General features: G+C 49.9%; 1 protein-coding gene across 2 annotated transcripts; it reads left to right on the forward strand.

Annotated features, from left to right (window-relative positions):
• The first annotated feature begins 10,572 nt into the window (after window positions 1-10,572).
• Window positions 10,573-14,970, forward strand: LOC123077627 (phospholipase D alpha 1). 2 transcript variants are annotated; one of them, XM_044499927.1, is made up of 4 exons: window positions 10,573-10,872; window positions 11,215-11,366; window positions 11,892-13,788; window positions 14,238-14,970. In XM_044499927.1, the coding sequence occupies exons 2-4, from the start codon at window positions 11,259-11,261 to the stop codon at window positions 14,669-14,671; spliced, it is 2,439 nt and encodes an 812-aa protein (XP_044355862.1). In that variant the 5' UTR covers window positions 10,573-10,872; window positions 11,215-11,258; the 3' UTR covers window positions 14,672-14,970. The 2 variants fall into 2 exon arrangements, with proteins under 2 accessions (XP_044355862.1, XP_044355861.1); XM_044499926.1 differs by having other exon boundaries at window positions 10,710-10,998.
• Window positions 14,971-19,795: the final 4,825 nt, after the last annotated feature.

Raw genomic sequence — 19,795 nt, forward strand, 5'->3', positions numbered from 1 at the left:
AAAGTGTTCCTCCGGTATTCGAGAGTTGCATAATCTCATAGTCATAGGAACATGTATAAGTCATGAAGAAAGCAATAGCAACATACTAAAAGATCAAGTGCTAAGCTAACGGAATGGGTCAATTCAATCACATCATTCTCTAATGATGTGATCCCGTTAATCAAATGACAACTCATGTCTATGGTTAGGAAACTTAACCATCTTTGATTCAACGAGCTAGTCGAGTAGAGGCATACTAGTGACACTCTGTTTGTCTATGTATTCACACATGTACTAAGTTTCCGGTTAATACAATTCTAGCATGAATAATAAACATTTATCATGATATAAGGAAATATAAATAACTACTTTATTATTGCCTCTAGGGCATATTTCCTTCGGGAATCTAGTCCAGACTTTCCTGGCCGACTCTCCGGGCTGTTGAACTATGTGACTTAAGTCATCGGCATCCGGAGGTCGGACCTATGTACCCTGGAAGTTGTCGCGGAAGGCGTCTTCCAGGTCCTCCCAGCTGCCAATGGAGTTCTCCGGCAGGCTGTTTAACCAGTGTCGAGCTGGTCCTTTGAGTTTTAGCAGGAGGTATTTGATGGCATGAAGATCATCGCCGCGAGCCATATGAATATGGAGAAGAAAATCCTCAATCCATACTGCGGGATTTGTTGTTCCATCATATGATTCGATATTCATGGGTTTAAACCCTTCTAGGAATTCATGCTCCATTACTTCGTTAGTGAAGCAGAGGGGGTGTGCGGCGCCTCTATATCGGGCCAAGTCGCAATGCAGTTCGGATGGAGTCCGTCTGCGGTTTTCGGCCTGGATGTGGTTATGCTTGTCACGCCCGGCTAGATAGCCGTCCTCGTGCGTCGGGGCATGCCCTCGTGATCCGTAGATCGATCTGGTCTGACCTGCTCTATTCTCCAGGTCCTGCCGTAAGTCGTATGTATATCCCCGAGCTGTTGTGTCTCTACCTTTACGGCGAGGTAGTGCGGGCTAGTGTTCGGCTTGAGCTGCCGTCTTGTCACAACCACGTGGTGGTCGGTCCGCCGCATTACGCGTTGATGGTATGGGCCCCAGCGCCTCGTCGTCGAATTGAGGTAGCAGCTTACGCTTTGGGTAACTCTTGGTTGGGTGCTCGAGGCCGTATTCTTTGGCTGCTAGGACATTAGTCCACCTGTCATTGAGCAGATCTTGGTCGGCTTGAAGTTGCTGCTGTTTCTTTTTCGGACTCCTTGCAGTGGCTATCAGCCCGCGCTTAAAGCGCTCCTGCTCAAGAGGTTCCTCAGGCACGATAAAGTCTTCGTCGCCGAGGCTCACCTCATCCTCGGAGAGTGGAAGGTAATTACTGTCCTCCGAGCCTTCGTTTGCAGCCTGTTCGTCAGGGCTAGTTTGCCCATCTTCCCGGTCGTCCTGTTCGGAGGTTGGCTCGACGGGGTTTTCTTGGTCTTCGGCGTCGTCCAGAGTATTATTGTCTCCGGTGCCGGTATTGCTGTCTTTTCCACGGCGTGATTTAGAGTGGCGCCGCTGATGTCGGCGCTTTGGTTGTATCTCAGGAGGTGTATCCTCAACCGGATTTTTCTCGTTATTGCCGTTACCTTCTTTGGGTGTATCCACCATGTACACGTCATACGAAGAGGTGGCCGTCCAGCGTCCGGTAAACGGTGGGTTTTGGGCCTGCTCTTCTCCGGCATCTCGTCCATACCGTCGATGTCTTCGGAGCCGTAATCGAGCATGTCGGTTAAGTCCTCAATAGTGGCTATGAAGTGGGTGGTGGGTGGGACGTAAAATTCCCCGCTCTCAGCCCCTAGTCCGGGCTGGGCGTAGTTCGGACGTCACCCCTCTGTAATGATGAGGGATCGCATTAAGTCCAGGGCCTCGCTTAAAGGTGAGGTTTGGCCAGGGAGAAGAGAGTCCGTGGAGTACGGCGGGAAAGAGGCCCCTTAGCCGAGCTCACGCGGTACCGACTCCGAGGATTCCGAGCCAGTGTTTGGAGACGAGTCTGGTTTCAAGATGATTGCCGGTGATGCTACTTCCTCCGATTCTCCCGTACTAGGCTCAACAGCCGCAGAGAGTCCGGCGGGATCAGGAATCCCGTCTTCGGATCTGGTGATGTGCTCCGGCTCTAAGGCCAGAGCGAAAGTCTGGGTCGCGAACCCTTGGAGGACCAAGTCTCCTCGGATATCAGCGACATAATCCAGATTTCCGAAGCTAATCTGGTGACCTAGGGCGTAGTTGTCGATCTGCTCTAGATGGCCAAGCGAGTTGGCCCGCAGTGGGAAGCCGCCGAACACAAAGATCTGGCCGGGGAGGAAGACCTCCCTCTGGGCAGCATTATTGTAGATGACAGATGGAGCCATCGAGCCTTTTGACGACGACACAGTGGAACTCTCAATGAAAGGACCAATGTCGGTGTCAAAACCGGCGGATCTCGGGTAGGGGGTCCCGAACTGTGCGTCTTAGGACCGATGGTAACAGGAGACAGGGACACAATGTTTACCCAGGTTTGGGCCCTCTCGATGGAGGTAATACCCTACTTCCTGCTTGATTATCTTGGATGAATATGGCGTTACAAGAGTTGATCTACCTCGAGATCGTAATGGCTAAACCCTTGAAGTATAGTCTGTATGATTATGATTCTGATTGTCTCTACGGACTAAACCCTCCGGTTTATATAGACACCGGAGGGACCTAGGGTTATACAGAGGAAGGAATCTTCATATCCGAACGCTAAGCTTGCCTTCCACGCAAAGGAGAGTCCCATCCGGACATGGGAGGAAGTCTTCTGTCTTGTATCTTCATGGCCCATTAGCCCGGCCCACGTTACATAGCCCGGACGCCCGAGGACCCCTTAATCCAGGACTCCCTCAGACGCCTCAAACGGGCCTCAAACGTTCGGGCTAATCGGCACCCCTCATATCCAACACAAATATGGGGCACGTCCGGACGTGCCCGCCACGTAGGACTTACGATGGGGTCCCACGCGGAATTGCCCGGAAACCCGGTGGTCCGAAGGACGCCTCCTCCGTCGCTGCGGTGTGAACGCAATGTGGTGCCACTCCGGCTTGCTGCCCGAGGCCAAATCCGGTTATTTAAGCCGGCCAGCGTCCCTAAACCCTAGCCCCTCCACTTCCTCCTTCTTTGCGCCACCACCCGAGCCCGTCTGCCTCCTCTCCCCCGCTCTCTGGCATCGCGATGGTCCAGCGTAAGATCACGGCATATGCTATGCTGACGCCGGAGCGCCGGAGGCAGATCGCAGAGGAGATCCAGGCGAGGCGCGCCGCCCGCATCGCTGCCGGGCTGCCTCTGGACTCGCCGAAGACGGAGGAGGAGGAGGGAGAGCATCTACCGGAGCCGATGGAAGTGGCGGATCCAGAGGAGGAGGAGAAGCTTGCTCCGGGGTTCAACATGGCGGAGGCGGAGGCAGAGTTCGTTGTCGCCCAAGCCACAGAGATGGCGGAGCAGCAGGCCATCCCGGAGTCCATCTAGGATGAGGCCTATGTGGAGGCCAATAGGCGGTTCCTCCGGCAGGAGCACCCGGCGTCCGACGCCTCTTTGCCGAACTCGACGCGGAGGAGGAGGCTGGAGCGAAGCAGCCGGAGGCGCCGTAGGAGCCGGAGTTGCAGCTGCCGCTGCCGGAGCCGGGCACGGAGATTGTCGACATCTCCGACGAGGAGTAGCTAGACGTAGTATGTAGGTTTTATCGTTTGCATGCTTTTGTATGGATTTAAGAATCTCGTATGATATGTTCGGATGCAGTTGTGTTAATTTGAGAAGTGTCTGGTCACTATCCGTGGACGCGTCCCAGGCGTTTGAGGGGTCATATTTGTCATATGCAGGTTGTAGATGCTCTTATAGCTCCGAAATAGTGGAACAGTGATCCTAAAAAAATCGTGGAACAGTGTGGCTAGGGCTGTAAGAAAAGCTCGAGGTTCGTGAGCCGCTCGAGATCGACTCATTTTTTAGCTCGATTCAAGATCGACTCGAAAAGAAATGATATGAGTTTGAACACTTTATGCAGCTCGACCGAGAAATGAGCCGATCTTGAGCCAATATTGGCTCACTCGATTTTAACTCGATAGTTCGACACAATATCGTTATGTTCAATGATCATGCCAAATACTAAATGGAAATAAGATAATTTGTTATCATATATGATGTCCACGATTTCTCTCCATTTTATTTACCAGCAAACATGGAAGGTTATGCACCTTCATTTTTGTTATAATATAAGTGCAGAGAATATTTAGGCCTAATTATGGTACGTGGTTGACTATGTGTTAAATATCCTATTGTTTTTGGCATAAGTTCCTAGCATATGCACCTTCGTTTTCCTTTTCTTTGTCCATGAAGACCATCATCTATTGCTAGTTCGCCCAAGAGACCAAGATGATCTCTCCCGAGCATGACAAGATGGGGGTACAAAGTTGTGTCGTCTTGTGTCCTTATCTCGTTGGAATAATCGTCATAAATTTATAATTTTTACGGGCTCATTTTGTTGGGGAACGTAGTAATTTCAAAAAAAATCCTACGCACACGCAGGATCACGGTGATGCATAGCAACGAGAGGGGAGAGTGTTGTCCACGTACCCTCGTAGACCGAAAGAAGAAGCGTTAGCACAACGCGGTTGATGTAGTCGTACGTCTTCACGATCCGACCGATCCAAGTACCGAACGTACGTCACCTCCGAGTTCAGCACACGTTTAGCTCGATGACGTCCCGCGAACTCCGATCCAGCAAAGCTTCACGGGAGAGTTCCGTCAGCACGACGGCATGATGACGGTGGTGATGTTGCTACCGACGCAGGGCTTTGCCTAAGCATCGCTACAATATGACCGTGGTGGAATATGGTGGAGGGGGGCACCGCACACGGCTGGAATAGATCAATAGATCAACTTGTGTGTCTAGAGGTGCCCCCTACCCCCGTATATAAAGGAGCAAGGGGGAGGCCGGCCGGCCCTCTATGGCGCGCCAGGAGGAGGAGTCCTCCTCCTAGTAGGAGTAGGACTCCCCTCTTTCCTACTCCTACTAGGAGGGGGAAAGGAAGGGGGAGAGGGAGAAGGAAAGGGGGGCACCGCCCCCCCTCTCCTAGTCTAATTCGGACCAGTGGGGGAGGGGCACGCGGCCTGCCCTAGGCCAGCCCTCTCTCTCTCCACTAAGGCCCATAAGGCCCATTATTTCTCCCGGGGGGAGGGGTCCGGTAACCCTCCGGCACTCAGGTTTTCTCCGAAACCACTCGGAACACTTCCGGTGTCCGAATATAGTCGTCCAATATATTGATGTTTACGTCTTGACCATTTAGAGACTCCTCGTCATGTCCGTGATCATATCCGGGACTCCGAACTACCTTCGGTACATCAAAACACAAAAACTCATACTACCGATCGTCACCAAACTTTAAGCGTGTGGACCCTACGGGTTCGAGAACTATGTAGACATGACCGAGACACGTCTCCGGTCAATAACCAATAGCGGAACCTGGATGCTCATATTGGCTCCTACATATTCTATGAAGATCTTTATCGGTCAAACCGCATAACAACATACGTTGTTCCCTTTGTCATCGGTATGTTACTTGCTCAAGATTCGATCGTCGGTATCTCAATACCTAGTTCAATCTCGTTGCCGGCAAGTCTCTTTACTCGTTATGTAATGCATCATCCCGCAACTAACTCATTAGTCACATTGCTTGCAAGGCTTATAGTGATGTGCATTACCGAGAGGGCCCAGAGATACCTCTCCGACAATCGGAGTGACAAATCCTAATCTCGAAATACGCCAACTCAACAAGTACCTTCGGAGACACCTGTAGAGCACCTTTATAATCACCCAGTTACGTTGTGACATTTGGTAGCACACAAAGTGTTCCTCCGGTAAACGGGAGTTGCATAATCTCATAGTCATAGGAACATGTATAAGTCATGACGAAAGCAATAGCAACATACTAAACAATCAAGTGCTAAGCTAACGGAATGGGTCAAGTCAATCACATCATTCTCCTAATGATGTGATCCCGTTAATCAAATGCCAACTCATGTCCATGGCTAGGAAACTCAACCATCTTCGATTAACGAGCTAGTCAAGTAGAGGCATACTAGTGACACTATGTTTGTTTATGTATTCACACATGTATTATGTTTCCGGTTAATACAATTCTAGCATGAATAATAAACATTTATCATGATATAAGGAAATAAATAATAACTTTATTATTGCCTCTAGGGCATATTTCCTTCACATTTAGCTCGAAACCAGCTCGAGATCGACTCGGCATCGTTACAAGCTCTGCACGAGTCATATTCTACAGCTCGATCTTGAGCTTCACTTAGTTTGAGCTCGCTCAAATTTGAATATGAGTTGAGCTGAGCCAAGTCCAACTCGCTCGAACTCGACTAGTTTGCAGCCCTAAGTGTGGCAAAACAAAAGCAAATCCTTCCTTATATTACCAAAAAATAGGGCAGCTCTGGTTGTGTTGTCGATTCCCTTCTCCAAACTCCCAAGAGCTTTCAAGCTCTGGTCTGAGTTTGCTTTAGAGCATCTCCAACAGCCACACTATATAAGCGTCGCGCGCTAAAATCAGTGTGTTTTGCATGCGCTACCGCTCCGGGCGCTCCAGTGGAGGCGAAAAAACCGCGCGCGCGGCATATCTAGTTCAGCGCGCGGGCCGAAACGCCATCGCGTGCCGCTTACTTGCTGCGCCCGCTCCGGCACGCTGGACTCTCGAGCGCGCGCTCGCAACTCCACCTACCCATCCAGCCGTGGCGCCGCCGCCGCCCGCGCCACCCGGCGACCGTTCCGGCGCTTCCCCGACCTATCCCCGCGCCGCGGCGGCTTCCTCCGCCTCCCTCTAGTCACCGCTGCCCCTCGCGCGCGGCAGTCCTCCGACAAACAGCACGCAGCCGCTCGCTGCCGCTTGGCGCCCGCAAGGTGTTTGACAAAACGCCCGCAAGGTATGTATTGCTCAAACTTCATGAATTTGGTGCACGTTGATTGTAGTTTTTATAGCCTAGTATTAAACATTGTAGATGAGTTCGTTGTATGATTCTTCCGAAGAAGAATTTGATATGGAAGAGGAGGAGGATCTTGCAACGATCCTAACTATGCACATCAATAAAAAACCGAAGCACGGTGGTTTGGTTATGGGTCGGCAGAAAATTTGGAGGGATAGGATCGATGCCCACAACAGATTGATCAGGCATTATTTTGCAGAGAATACCACATACCCCGAGTCATACTTTCGTCGCCGGTTTAGGATGAGCACCGAGTTGTTCAGGCGCATTGCAGAGAAACTAGCGAGCCATGACCGGTTTTTTCAGCAAAGGAGGAATGCCGCCAGAGAGCTCGGGCATAGCACCTTTCAGAAGGTGACAGCCGCTTTGCATATGTTGGCATACAATATCCCGGCTGATCTAGTTGATGATCACTTGGCTATGGGCGAGAGCCAAGCCATCATGTGTGTCAAGCGCTTCGCAGTCGGAATTGTCCAAGTGTTTGGCCTGGAGTATTTGAGATCTCCCAATGTTGAAGACACCGCAAGGCTATTAGAGATGAACAAAGCTTGCGGCTTCACAGGTATGCTTGGCTCAATAGATTGCATGCATTGGAGTTGGAAGAATTGTCCAAAGGCATGGCATGGGCAATTTCACGGCAAAAAAAAGGGTTCCACTATAATCCTTGAAGCGGTGGCCGATCAAGAGACTTGGATTTGGCATGCTTTCTTTGGAATGCCTGGATCTTTGAATGACATCAACGTTGTCAATCGGTCACCACTGATGAATAAGATTGCAAGTTGTGATTTGCCACCGGTGCAGTTTGTAGCAAATGGGCGTACATACAACTATGGCTATTATCTTGCGGATGGCATCTACCCAAAGTGGCAAACATTTGTGAAGCCGTTGAAAAAACCGGAAGGTAAGAAAAAACTTGATTTCCACAATGCTCAGGCGGCGACTAGAAAAGATGTGGAGAGAGCTTTTGGGATTTTGCAAGCCCAATTTACTATTATGAGAGGACCGGCTAGATTTTGGGATCAAAAGATGCTTTGGTACATCGTGCACGCTTGTGTGATCATGCACAACATGATCATCGAGAATGAGCGTGGCCAAGATGTAGACTACTCTGAGTATGAGCTCTTAGGACATCCCGTGCGAGTGCGACGGAGGGCTGAAAGGGTGTCCCGTTTTGTTGCCTCCTATCATGCCATCCGACGTCCCGCAGCGCATGATGATCTTCAGAAGGATCTCATTGAGGAATGGTGGGCATGGAATGGGCGACAAAGAGCATCATGATTTGTGCGTTTGATATTGTATTGTTGAACTATTTGTTGTGTTGTTGAACTATTTGTTGTATTGAACGATAAACTATTTGTTTGAGTTGTAATAACGAAATTGAACTATTTATTGTTGATTTATTTTGCTTGTATTTGATCTTTTTACTTGTGTTTGGAATGCATATGTTGTTTGTGCGAGAGCTGCGCGCGCTGCTGGAGCTGCACGCGCTGCATTTTAGCGCGGCCGCTGGAGCCAGCGTTGCCCGCCGCGGCGTGTTGGACGGCGGTTGGAGATGGTCTTACAATGTCAGTAAAAAAAAGTTACTCAACTCGATACCATGAATGAAAAGGGCCACAGCCCCTGATGTCTATAAATTAATCAGTAACGAAAGCTGACGATTCAAAACAGTGACGGTTCCAGGAATTTGCAATCGGGTATTCATGTGTATTCATTTTGTCAAAATCATTGATATTTTTCAAAAATTGTCACTCTTTTACCAAAATCAATACTGTTTTGAAAAATTATGGGTATTCACATGAAGACCCAAGAATACCCCTAGCACCGTCCCTGATCCAAAGGATAACGTGAGGGGCAGACTCACCTGGCCATGCAGATCTCGACCGTAGAAGATATTTGAGGATCGGTCAAAACCGTTTCCTCCAGCTGGTGCTGGTTCCTGACACGTCAGCGAAAAAAGCGACATCTCGGTATGACCTTGCTAGGTGGCGCACTGCGATTCGTCGACAGGGACACACTCAGAGACTACTCGAGCCAAACAGATCAGTTCACGACTGAAAATGACAGTAGGTAAAGGCGAGGTGTCGGCACGGGATGTGCATGACCATCCATCCAGGCGCGGCATTCGGTCCAAGTCCAACTGCTTGCGTGCAGGGGCGTGGATGCTCCCAGCCTTGGGCGGAGGCCCCACGACGTCGGCACTCGGCACGATCGCCACCGGCCAGCACGGTCGCCTTCTCGAAGCCGGCCAAGTCAAGGCTCTCGCCACTTGGGCGGCCGGCCTATTATCGGGATCGGCAGGCTGTAATAAATCCGTGACCTCCGAGGTCTGGATCGTACGGAGAACTAGGGCTAGAAGCCTAGAAATAATGCGTCTTGTGACTTCATTTCGAACATGACCTGTTTATTTAGAATAATTTTATGATTTTGTAAAATCATTCTTCCTCGGCCATAGATATCCAAACTCAACATAAATGTGACTCTTGATGGTGTAACCTCCACCAAAAGCGACCCTCTTGTTTAGGGTTTTAACCTACTCCCTCCAAATGTTAAAAAAAAATTCCTACTCCAACAGGGACCCCAATCATCGACGAGAGTTTACTGCTATTGTGATCTTAGCGACTCACACGGGTCCTTGGGATCAAGTTTACGTGTGTTGGAAGGCTTCTCCTCCCGATGGCCGAGAGGGGCGAGAGTTCGGCTACCTTTGCGGAGGGCTGGACCGAGTGGAATCTTGAAGAGATGATAAGAAAACATGCAGCTGCAGGAGAGGGAACTTGATTAGGTGATCATGGGCGGAGGGAGTAAAGCAATATGAGGCTGAAGCTAGATGGCTTGTGATCAGGCGCTTGAACACGTCTCGTTCGTTTTTTTTAGTTCTTCGGCCATGTTCGAAACCCTAAAATCGGTGTGGAGTTTGGCCCATGAGCCAAAGTACACAGAGACAGGCGAGGACTTGTTTGTCTTTCAAATGTTCTGTCGTCTCAGGGATTGGAAGCGCGTTGTCCATGACGATCCTTGGCTATTCAAAAGTCTAGAGTTGTTGATTGAGTATTATGACGGGAGGAACGATCTTGCATCGGTGGTCGTTAAGGGTCTCTATGTATGGGCTCAGATACACAAAATTTCATATCTGTATAGGCATGAGGAGGTGGTTGATCAGCTAGTCCGCATATACCTTATATGTATGAGTACATTCGAGATACTGAGCCAACACAACGTTTTGAGATTGATAAAGTCATCACAGACGCTTGGTGGTCGATGAGAATTTCTCCTTCCACTGAGAGAACATCCGAGACTGAAATGAAAAGACTGAAATAAATTTTAAAAAATACGAGATGTGATGCTTTAACCCGGTGAGCTGGTTAGCGATCTGAAACTTAAAAAACAAACGAGGCCATCATGACGAATGCTACCGGCGGCCACCGGGGTTGGATGATTTGATCGGGACGTGGTGGTTTCCATTAACTAGTTGCTCGCGACGGGCGGAGTACGGATAGCTCCCCTCCCTCCCCATTTTCGATCCCATTCTTAATTGATTGATTTCCCGTCTCGAGATCCGCGGAGACGACGCGTATCCGGGGGAACCGGCCCCGATCGCTACTATCCCGTGACGTGCCCGCCGCGTGCGCCCCTCTAGCTAAACTATAGTAGGAAAATGAAAGGAAATAAAAAGGGAGGGAGAGAAGGAAAGAAAAATCGCCGCGTCGGACGCTCTTTTCTTTCTTTTCCCACGTCTAGAGACTCTACAGCTCCAGTTGTATATCACCGCCCGATCGGATCTGCCTCCCTCCCGATTCATAGTCTCCCGTCCCCTCTCTTGTCCTCTTCACCACGCAGGCAGGCTCTCCTCGGCGGTGGACGGTGGTGGTAAGCCTCTCTATCCGTCTCTTGCTCGCCGCTTAAGCTTAGTGCGGCGGCGGCGGTAGTGCCATACGTGCCTGCCGCTTCTCTCTCGGCCAGATCCGCCGGTTTCGCTTCCTGGCTGTCGGTGCGGTGCGTTTCTGCTTCTGTTCACTGGTCGGTCTCTGCTTGTGCTGCTGCGGCTATGGCGGGCTGGACGTAGTCTGTGCGCGGGCGCTGCTGTTCGTTTGCTTGCTTGCTTGCTGCCGCTCTGGTTTTGACTGCCGGTGGCGGTCGCGACCGGTCCGCGCGCTTTCCTGTTGTTTCCCCTTGTTTCGGGAGCTAACTGCTATCTCGGATTGTGTGCAGGCAGGTGACCAGCAGGAGCGCGGAGGAGGGGTCCTTCGGTCGCCATGGCTCAGATCTTGCTCCATGGGAACCTCCACGTCACCATCTTCGAGGCCTCGTCGCTCTCCCACCCCGGCCGCGCCAGCGGCGGCGCCCCCAAGTTCATCCGCAAGGTAACCTCCTACAGTACAGTCCCACTCACGGATCATTTCTGATTTCTCCCTTCATTTTTTCTCTTTCCGTCCAAGCCGAATCAATTGATCGTTACCACGCACGACGAGACGTGCTAGTCTACACTAGCACATGGTAAAATGGTGCGGTTAGGAAGCCATTTTTTACTAGTATAAAAAGTAACCGAAAATACAGAGAATCACTGCGTTTTTTTAAATCCAGAATCATTGCTAGAGTTTGCCTGTGCTTGCGCCTACCATAGTTGATACCACCACTGTTTCTAAACGTAAGACGTGTTACCGGTTTATATTGAACTGCCAAAACGTCTTATATTGAGGAACAGAGGTCGTAGATGATTATGATAGTTTCCCAGTAATTTAAAGGTGGGTTAGGCCTGATCATGGTTACATCTTCATTCCCTGAACTGTTTGTCTCGGTTCACAGTTTGGTGTATGCGATGTGTGTTTCTGTAGTCATGTCCATGATATGACTCTTCATGTTCTAACACATCAAGTTTATCTTGACAGTTTGTGGAGGGGATTGAAGAAACCGTCGGTGTTGGCAAAGGAAGCTCCAAGCTATATGCAACCATTGATCTTGAGAAAGCTCGTGTTGGGCGTACCAGGATGTTGGGCAACGAGCCGGTCAACCCTCGCTGGTACGAGTCGTTCCACATCTACTGTGCGCACCTTGCCGCCGATGTGATCTTCACGATGAAGGCCGACAACGCGATCGGGGCGACGCTCATTGGAAGGGCGTACCTGCCTGTCGGAGAGCTCCTGGGAGGAGAGGAGATCGACAGGTGGCTTGAAATCTGTGATGACAACCGGGAGCCTGTTGGTGAGAGCAAGATCCATGTGAAGCTTCAGTACTTTGGCGTTGACAAGGACCGCAACTGGGCGAGGGGTGTCCGGAGTGTCAAGTTTCCTGGTGTTCCTTACACCTTCTTTTCGCAGAGGCAAGGATGCAATGTTAGATTGTACCAAGATGCTCATGTCCCAGACAACTTTATCCCCAAGATTCCGCTTGCGGATGGCAAGAACTATGAGCCTGCCAGATGTTGGGAGGATATCTTTGATGCCATAAGCAATGCTCAGCATTTGATTTACATCACCGGCTGGTCTGTGCACACTGAGATCACCTTGATTAGGGACACCAATCGCCCCAAACCTGGAGGAGATGTCACTCTCGGAGAGTTACTCAAGAGGAAGGCCAGCGAAGGTGTCCGGGTCCTTATGCTAGTGTGGGATGATAGAACTTCAGTTGGCTTGCTGAAGAGAGATGGCTTGATGGCCACCCATGATGAGGAGACTGCAAATTACTTCCAAGGCACGGATGTGCACTGTGTTCTGTGCCCTCGTAACCCCGATGATTCAGGCAGCATTGTTCAGGATCTGCAGATCTCAACCATGTTCACTCACCATCAGAAGATAGTATGTGTTGACGATGCGTTGCCAAGCCAGGGCTCCGAGCAAAGGAGGATACTCAGCTTCGTTGGTGGCATTGACCTCTGCGACGGAAGATATGACACTCAGTACCACTCCTTGTTTAGGACACTTGACACTGTCCACCATGATGACTTCCACCAGCCTAACTTTGCGACTGCATCCATCACCAAAGGTGGCCCAAGAGAGCCATGGCATGATATTCATTCCCGATTGGAAGGTCCAATTGCCTGGGATGTTCTTTACAATTTCGAGCAGAGATGGAGAAAGCAGGGTGGCAAAGATCTTCTCGTGCAGCTCAGGGATCTCTCTGACATAATTATCCCCCCTTCTCCTGTCATGTTCCCAGAGGACAGAGATACATGGAATGTCCAGCTCTTCAGATCTATTGATGGTGGTGCTGCTTTTGGCTTCCCTGATACTCCTGAGGAAGCTGCAAGGGCTGGGCTTGTAAGTGGAAAGGATCAAATCATTGACAGGAGCATCCAGGATGCATACATAAATGCCATCCGGCGGGCAAAGGACTTCATCTACATTGAGAACCAATACTTCCTTGGAAGTTCCTACTGCTGGAAACCTGAAGGAATCAAGCCTGAAGAAATTGGTGCTCTGCATGTGATTCCTAAGGAGCTTTCGTTGAAGATTGTCAGTAAGATTGAAGCCGGAGAACGGTTTACTGTTTATGTTGTGGTGCCAATGTGGCCTGAGGGCATGCCAGAGAGTGCATCTGTACAAGCAATTCTGGACTGGCAAAGGAGAACAATGGAGATGATGTACACTGACATCACACAAGCTCTCGAGGCAAAGGGAATTGAAGCAAACCCCAAGGAATACCTCACTTTCTTCTGCCTAGGTAACCGTGAGGTGAAGCAGGATGGGGAATATGAACCCCAGGAGCAGCCAGAACCTGATACTGATTACGTCCGCGCTCAAGAGGCTAGGAGGTTCATGATCTACGTTCATACCAAAATGATGATAGGTACTCCCTCAGTTCTACGTACTGTGGGTTGCATTATATTTCAGTATCAGGGTTTTGAATGGGTTGCATGATCTTTTCTATATCTATACTAAAGCATGTTGAAGCGGCACATTTTCTAATGTTTGCATGTGTTCATCCATACTTCCATACTCGTTCACTGGGAAAACTGATCGCAACTCAAATTCTGTTTCCTTCAAAGATCAGGCAGAGGCTTCAGTTTTTAATTCGCACAAAGAATTGAATATCCAGAATGTACTTGTCATATGCATCTTACAGTTATATATTGCCTTTGAAGATTGCATTCTTGCTCTTGATTTGTCTCTTAAAATCAACAGAAAAAAAAACTATCGCTGGTTAGTTACTCCTGTTGGCAAATCATTGAGCAACCGATTATATTGTTCTCTTGTGTTATTTAGCCCAGCTACTAACTTCACCTCTTCCATTCTCAGTTGATGACGAGTACATCATCATTGGTTCTGCAAACATCAACCAAAGGTCAATGGACGGCGCCCGGGACTCCGAGATTGCCATGGGCGCTTACCAGCCATACCATCTAGCCAACAGGGAGCCGGCCCGGGGCCAGATCCACGGCTTCCGGATGGCGCTGTGGTACGAGCACCTGGGCATGCTGGACGACGTGTTCCAGCGCCCGGAGAGCGTCGATTGCGTGCAGAAGGTGAACAGGATCGCCGATAAGTACTGGGACATGTACTCGAGCGACGACCTGGAGCAGGACCTCCCCGGCCACCTGCTGAGCTACCCCATCGGCGTCGCCAGCGACGGCGTGGTGACGGAGCTGCCGGGCATGGAGTTCTTCCCCGACACCCGGGCCCGCATCCTCGGCACCAAGTCGGACTACCTTCCCCCCATCCTCACCACATAGATAAGATCGCATCCTGCATTTCCTGTGTGTGGCCTCAGTTTGGTGGTTCCTTTGGTGATTCAGAACTTGTGTTTCAGAAAATAGCAGGCTGTTATAGTTGTGGGGCAGTTAATAAGCGCAGTGGTGTGCATGGTTGAGAACCACGGTAGTGACTAGGAGGATTGCTGATACTTTACACGGTTTCTGCTGTCTGTATTACTGTTTAATTATAAATTGTCAATGTTTAGTTGCTTACGCTCGTCATACCTACTTGGATCTTTAATGTTGGACAATAAAGTTAACGCGTGTTTCTTATTGTATGATGAATATGTAGTTAGATTTTTTTTTTCCAATGTGGTATCAGTATGCTGTATGTTTGGTTTTTCCACTGAATAATCAAGCTGTATAATTCTACCATTTCTATAATGCAAGATTTATGGCCATATAGGTCTTGTGACGAGTTGGACTCAATTTGAACAAAAACTACGACAAGAAGATTATGAAACGGAGGGAGTATAAGATATGAGAGCATTCTAAAAAAAAACTATTTATAAGTTGTATGATTTTTTTAATGTAAAACGGTTTCCACATTTTTTTCCCATGTTGAGTCTAACACATATCTACCTGTTCCACTAGAGATAATTAAATCGGTGTCCATTAGTGTTGGTTAATCGTACACTGTTAAAATGACTGCGTCTGTGAACAAATTAAATTTAGTTTTCCAGAATGAAGATAAGTAGATAAGGGTAATTTTTTGTGGAGTTATACGAAAAATGGTATGTTCTCGGTTCGGTCTGCTTATTTTGTGGAGTGAGACCATCAATATGGAAGTAGACTAAGACATTCTAATGGGATGGGGCGAAGCACAGTTAATCCTACTTGGAGTAAGAAGTTATCGTGTCCGGCAAAAGTCAAATTTTTTATATGGCGTACATTACATGGAACGCTTCCATGTCAGGTTAAGCTCGCAAATAGACATATGAAGGTCACGCCCATTTGCCCTACTTGCTTTGAGGGTTCTGAAGATACAAAGCATATGCTTTTCCTTTGCAGTAGAGCAAAGGAGGTTTGGACAAGGCTGGGGATGGATGATATCATTGATAAAGCTTGCAAGGTTGACCTTGCTGGAGAGGCGGTGCTGCAATACCTACTACTTCTGCCAGACCAAGATTTGAGGATAATGGGTTATCACAATGTGCGTGAAATGATTGCTGTCTCAGCATGGTATCTATGGTGGAAAAGACGAAAGTTAGTGCACAAGGAGACAACTCAGAATGCACTTCAAATTTCAATGGGGATTCTAGCCCTTACGTCAAACTTCGTAAATGCATCATCCCCCAAGGCTTCTATGAAAAAGGGGGGTTGGTCATGTCCTCCTAGGGGTTTTGTGAAACTTAACGTTGACGCTTCTTTTGACCACGACCTACTTAGGGGCACGATGGGGGCGGTTTTGAGAGATGAAAAAGGTAGGTTTATCGCGGGAGGGAACGGGAAGATTGACTATTGCGCAGATGGGTTGATGGCGCAAGCCTCAGCTCTTAAATTTGGTATAACATTGGCGCAAAGGGCGGGATGTAATTGCCTTATTATTAACTCGGACAACCTGGAGGTGATTGATACCATGAAGAACGGAGGACAGTCGGCGGGTGCGGCAGCGGCAATTTTCGACGATTGTTTTCATTATGCTTGTGACTTCGTTGCTACTAGATTCGAACACTGTAACAGAGAAGCAAATAAAGTAGCTCATGAGCTTGCGAGTTTAGCTAGATTTTCGTTAATTTCTGATTGGTTTGAGGAACCTGTAAATGAAATTGTAATGACCCTCACAAACGATGTACTTTTTATCTCTAATGAATAAAGTTTTCGTTTATCTCAAAAAAATATAAGGGTAATTTTTTTTGCGGAAGTAGTTAAGGGTAAATCTAAATTGTACAATTTGCATGACACGTTAAATGTTATATGAGTGTGTTACCTGCTCAGTCCGACCCCCGCGTCGCTCTCACGGGCGACACGGGGGGAGACCTAGCCGCCGGCTACCTCAAGCCCCTCCCCTCCATCTCCCCCTCGCCGTCGCCGGAGGAGGCGACCGGGCTAAGCCCGTGCCGTGGACGGCGGCGGCGGGGCGAGCTCTCTCTCTCGGCGTGGCGTTTTCCCCTCAGATTCAAGGCCGAGGCGGCGGCCGGCCATGGCGTTTGCGTGGCCTGCTCCCGACGCCCCTACTGCTCCCGATGCGACGCCAGATCCGCGCACCGCCCCGATCTGATCCGGGGTGCCGCGGCGGCGTGGGGGCTGCAGGCTCGGCCTGATTTAAGGGGGCGGTCCTAGGGTTCCTCAAGTGACAAGACGAAGATCTGCCTGATGCTTGTCCTTCTTGATCTGGTCAGAGTGTCGGGTTCCGGAAGGCTCCGCCGGCGAACTCCCATGGGCGTGTTATGCCTGGAGATTGTTGGATCGGGTGAGATTTGGTCGTGCCACTGGTTCTCCGTTAAGGAGGGAGTGGTGCGAAGCTCTGCTATCTGTTGCCATCATGGGATATGTTTAGTTCCATGGGAAAGTCAGAGGTGGAGAATATCATGGAAGCCGAGATCGGAGGACTGGTAATGGTGATTGGAGTCTTTGTGGCGATGAGGAACTTGCTTGGAGTTTCGGATTTTGTAGCAGCGGTATGTAAGTGGGGGCGGCAGCACAGGTGCAGTTCAAAGTCTTACCTCTCAGGGTGAAAAATCCAAGGTCTGGTCTTAATTGGTTGTGCCTGGCAATGGTCTTATCAAAGGCATTGTTTTGAGAGCGGGGACTATCTTCGGGGTGAAAACCCCAAGATCTACGATCGGGTGACGACGGCGTTTGTGCATTGTTTCCTTCTTTCAGGCGTCACTTTTGGAGAATTTGGACTTTAGGTGTTGTTTTGGTGGTGGTTGTACTGTTGCTGCATGGACTGGAATTCTGTAGCGGGGCTTTTCTTTTTTAGCTTATTTTTCTTTTTTGGATGTGTGCATCCGTAATGCCATTAGGGTATTGCGTTGTTGCAGAGGCCGGGTGTAATTGGTATCTTCGCGATATTAATATATTCGCTTTATCAAAAAATGAGTGTGACTCGCTTATAAGTGCCACAACTATCATTTTTTGTTTTTTCTTTGCGAGAAAACTTTCAATCTATTCATCATCAATCATGACAGTACAACGAATACCAGAAATAATAAAAATTACATCCAGATCCGTAGACCACCTAGCGACGACTACAAGCACTGGAGCGAGCCGAAGGCGCGCCGCTGTCATCGCCCCTCCCTCCCTGGAGTCGGGCAAAACTTGTTGTAGTATACAGTCGGGAAGTCGTCGTGTTAAGGCCCTATAGGACCAGCGCATCAGAATAGCAACCGCCGCCGTTGAAGAGAAATTTAGATTGGAAGGATCCAACCTGTAGACACACGAACAAAGACCAGATCCATGTGGATCCACCGAATACAAACGCCGACCGAATCCCCTGAGATCCGCCGGAGACAAATCTCCACACGCCCTTCGATGACGCTAGAAGCACCACCAGAACGGGGTTGGGCGAGGAGAACCTTATTTCATCTTCAGAGAGCCGCCGCCGTCTCATCTCTCTGAGCAGAACATAAACCCTAAGAAAACTCATAAAACATCTAGAAACGAAGCCCTTCCACCGGCAAGGTCCGAGATCCACCACGCCTCCATGGCCTTAAAACCACAGGAGACGAGGCAGACCGGCGCAGGTGCCGGCGGAAGGCAGAAGGAACCCTAGCAGCAGCTGAGTACGAGCGCCTCCTGATATTAGAATCATGGACTAAAGGAAATGAAAATAGAAATAGAAATATTATGTATGCGCACACCCACAGGTGCCTGCACAATGAGCGAGTTCATACACACCAGCATACATAGGCACACAGTAGTTTTAAAATAATCTACTCTGTGAACCGGTACGAGAGCTTAGGCAATTTTGAGGGCCGGCGCCGATCCATCGCCGGCGTCTATCTCCGATGTTGGTGGTGCTGGTTCAGAGCATCTCCACTCTGCGGTCTGCGCCCCCAATAGGCCTCCCAGGACGCAATTGTTTTCGCCGGTGCCCAAAAAAACCTCAGTTGCCCTCTCCCCCATGCTGAATTGCGCCGGTTTGACCCATTTTTTGGCCCGGCGATCCGAGACCGAACCCAGCGCACTGGGGGCGCTTGGGGCTCTGGCGGAAGGAAAAGTGATGCGTGGGCCACCACTGTCAGGCGAAAAAGACTTTTCCCCGCCCATTCGCCCCCGCGCGCTGTAGGGCGGCACTTGCCCTTTCGCCGCTGGTCCGCCGCTAGAAAGGCCATTTCCTCGCCGGAAAGAGAGGGTTTCGCCGTGGCAGCCTCCATCCCGCTCCTGGGCGAGCTTTCCAGCGCTTCAGCCATGTAGGCGGGGTACCGGCGGCTGCGCACCTACCATGCCCGCAAGGTGTTCGGCGATTTGCCTGTTCGTCGATGGACTCCGACAACGAGGAGGCATTCGCGGCGCTGCTGGAGGAGGAAGCCGAGGCCGACACCCAGGACGAAGAGCACCTCATGATCCTCGCCGCTCTGTCCGGCCTGTTCGCGAGCAATGCAAAGCTGCGGCGAGGTGGCTCGGCGCCGGGCTGCCGTAAGAGCAAGCAGAGGCATCGACTGGAGGGCTATTGCTTGCCCTACGCCGACTACTTCGCCGACGCTCCACTGCACGGCGAGATAGTATTTCGGCGCCGTTATCGGATGAGCCGAAAGCTCTTCCTCAGGATTGTGAATTCCATCCGGTAGTTCGACAGCTACTTCAAGTGCAAGAAGGATTGCACCGGCACACTTGGATTCACCTCACTCCAGAAGTGCACGACAGCTATGAGGATGCTTGCATACGGAGCTCCCGGTGATATACTGGAAGACGATGGACGCATGGCCGAGTCCACCACCATTGAGTGTTTGTACAAGTTCTGCATGGCTGTGGTGGCAGTGTTTGGACCAAAATACTTGTGATCACCCAATGCTGAAGACACTGCTCGGATCCTATCACAGAATGCAGAAAGAGGATTTACTGGGATGCTTGGAAGCATTGACTGCATGCATTGGGCATGAGAAAACTGTCCATTTGCTTGGCAGGGGATGTACAAAGATGCCAAAGGAGCTTGCA

Source organism: Triticum aestivum, chromosome 3D, assembly GCF_018294505.1.
Source record: "Triticum aestivum cultivar Chinese Spring chromosome 3D, IWGSC CS RefSeq v2.1, whole genome shotgun sequence".
Classification (NCBI taxonomy): Eukaryota; Viridiplantae; Streptophyta; class Magnoliopsida; order Poales; family Poaceae; genus Triticum; species Triticum aestivum.